This window comes from Montipora foliosa, chromosome 12 (genome assembly GCF_036669935.1).
Source record: "Montipora foliosa isolate CH-2021 chromosome 12, ASM3666993v2, whole genome shotgun sequence".
NCBI classification, from domain to species: domain Eukaryota; kingdom Metazoa; phylum Cnidaria; class Anthozoa; order Scleractinia; family Acroporidae; genus Montipora; species Montipora foliosa.
This window is the reverse complement of record NC_090880.1, coordinates 40,403,527-40,406,026: the sequence shown is the minus strand read 5'-3', so window position 1 is coordinate 40,406,026 and position 2,500 is coordinate 40,403,527. Positions and strand designations below refer to the sequence as shown.

At 42.6% G+C, this 2,500-nt stretch overlaps 1 protein-coding gene across 2 annotated transcripts in view; it reads left to right on the top strand.

Moving 5' to 3' along the window:
* Positions 1-2,500, top strand: part of LOC137978918 (myotubularin-related protein 7-like) — a 32,865-nt gene that overhangs the window by 27,073 nt on the left and 3,292 nt on the right. For both annotated transcript variants that reach the window (XM_068826037.1, XM_068826038.1), the window contains exons 21-23: positions 97-508; positions 1,692-1,766; positions 2,016-2,090. In XM_068826037.1, the coding sequence (XP_068682138.1) occupies positions 97-508; positions 1,692-1,766; positions 2,016-2,090 (562 nt within the window). The remainder of the gene's footprint in view (positions 1-96; positions 509-1,691; positions 1,767-2,015; positions 2,091-2,500) is intronic.

Here is a 2,500-nt window from a genome sequence, read left to right as displayed (position 1 = left end):
GGAAATCGGGCCACGTGAGGCAAAAAAAAAAAACCGTTGGGAATTACAAACCCTGAGCTATTTCTTCTTTCTGTCTTTTGTATTCTGTTTGGCCAGGAATATATCGGAAAATATTCGAGATTACTGCATTGTTTGGCGGACCTGGACTCGGAAGATGTTTCCTCCAAGATATCTTTTTACTCAGTAACTCTTTCCAGAGCTCTACGGGAAAATCATTCTTGTGATCATTTGGTACTGTCGCACAGCGGGAGCAATAATTTATTGAGTGTATCCACATCCGGGAACTGCGCAAGTGTCGACTCCAGTCTGTGTGAAGAAGACCCGGATGTGCTGAAGTCATCAATGACGTCGACAACAATGACCAGGCATATGACGCGAAGCCGGTCCTTAGATGATATGTTGAACGTTGATATGCGCCAGAGGAAAGTCTTGAAGAAACGTTCCTTAAAACGGCGTGTTGGGAGTAGTAAATTTTACACGGAAGAGATGCTCAACGTGTTGAATAACGGTGAGAATTTTAAGTAATGGAACATAAATGGGGATTTATTTGAAAGAAGGGTATAAGTAAGCTCTTTACAATATAAAACACTGTAAATTAGGAGTATCATCCTCCTCAAATGTTAAAATGTCCGTCTCGAGTCTATTACAGAACAGCAGTGGTTAGAGCGTTGGGTTTGCTTGTCCCTGATTGGGGCCAGTTGGGGTAAAAGTGGGGTGCCTGTGATCTGGCTTGATAGCTAAGTGCACTTTCACTATTAAACAAAGCACTTACATTTTTTACCAAATAGCAAAGGGAAAAAGCAGGTTTATTACGATTGATCCTTAATCTTGAAACCCTATACTTTTTAATTGTCAAAACAGAAATGGGGTTGGTGCAGCGGTGAGAGCACTCGCCTCCGAGAATCGAACCTGGGCCACACTGGTGGGACCTGACGCCATAAGTGGGTTGAGTTTGTGTTGGTTTGGCCATATACAAACCTCGTTTTTTCGATGTGCACTCTAGTGGGTCAGGCTCGATCTAGCAGCCGCTGTTCAGGAAAGGAGCCGGCGCTCCTCCCTGGAGGACGGTCGGGGACTGGACCCCAGTCAGTGGCCGAAATCGAGCCGAATTCTAGGCCATAAATTGAACTTTAAAAAACGCGAACCGTAACTTACACCACGGCCCTCGAGCAAAGGTAAGAGAGAATTTTTAGTGGCAAAGGTCAGTCGTACCCACCCAAAGTTTACCTCAAGGCTACCACTCTGAAAGGGGCTGTGTCATAAAATGAGGCCAAATTCAGTGACTGGAAACTGCCAACCAAATCAAGCTAAGCAGTTTTTCAAAATTAATCTCCGTTTGTAACTTAAATTATTATCCTCGACAGACATTGTTTTCTTCACGAAGCTTTGGTTTGTGTTGTGTAATAGTAATTTATGAGTTAACGCTAATTTGTATACCGAAAAGGGGCTAGTAAATCAGGAACAGATCCAGGATTTTTCTTAGGAGGGGGTCTACTACTAAGGAATGGGGTAGTTAACTGGTGACGGTTTTTTTGACAGAATACCAGTTGTATTAAAAAGCCGCTGGTCATCCTAGATCCGTCCCTGTAAATGGTAAAACGACACAAGGAACTGCTCTTCCTTCTGTCACACAGCCCCCTTTAAGTGAAAGCACAAGTTAACGTGTCTTTTGTTTTGTGTGTTTCTTACAGAATCCACAAACAATGTAATAGACCGACCCATCTCTGAGAAATACAGCAGTCTGAAAGATTATCTGGACAGCACAGGTCAGTGATAAGTACGATGGTGATAAGTAACATGCCCAAATTTGGTAACTTCCTGGCCAATCGTAACAGACCCAAATAATCAAATGAGCCAATCACAAGGCAGTTGCCCAAATCTGGTAACTTCTTGGCCATTCGAAATAGGCCCAAACAATCAAATGAGCCAATCACAAGTGCAGAATGCGCGAAGCGCGGGAAAATACGCATTTGTATAGTACATCTCGTTGATAAATTCAAATAACTTACCGTCAGGAATCGACCATCGATCAGATAGAGATGTGCGAGTGTCAGAGACGCAGTGCTGTGGCTACATGGTCAAGCAAGGACGTAAGTACAATTGAGTTTTTTTATTTAGTTTGCATGTAATGCCAAGAATCCATTACCAAGAATCTGGTATCAGGTTTTCCCCATCCAGAAAAGTGTCCATTTTTAATCGGCTAACACAATGTTGTACCCAATTTAAATCTCCCTGGGTTAGAGTGGTTTCCAATTGAGTGTCGAAAGTAAATAGATAATTACCTTGGTTTTGCATTACCTCAATCAGTGATTGGTTCAAAGTTCTCGCGCCACTTTTTCAACCAATCAGAAGTGAAACCAAAACCAATGGTAGCTCGCGCGTCGCATTTCTCCGCGCTTGGTGTCGGCTACGTGTAATTACTTCGAGTTTTGATTAGTTTACTGGATTGTCTCCTTCCTTTTTGATTAGCCAAAGTAATTACTTTGGTTTTGGTTTTACG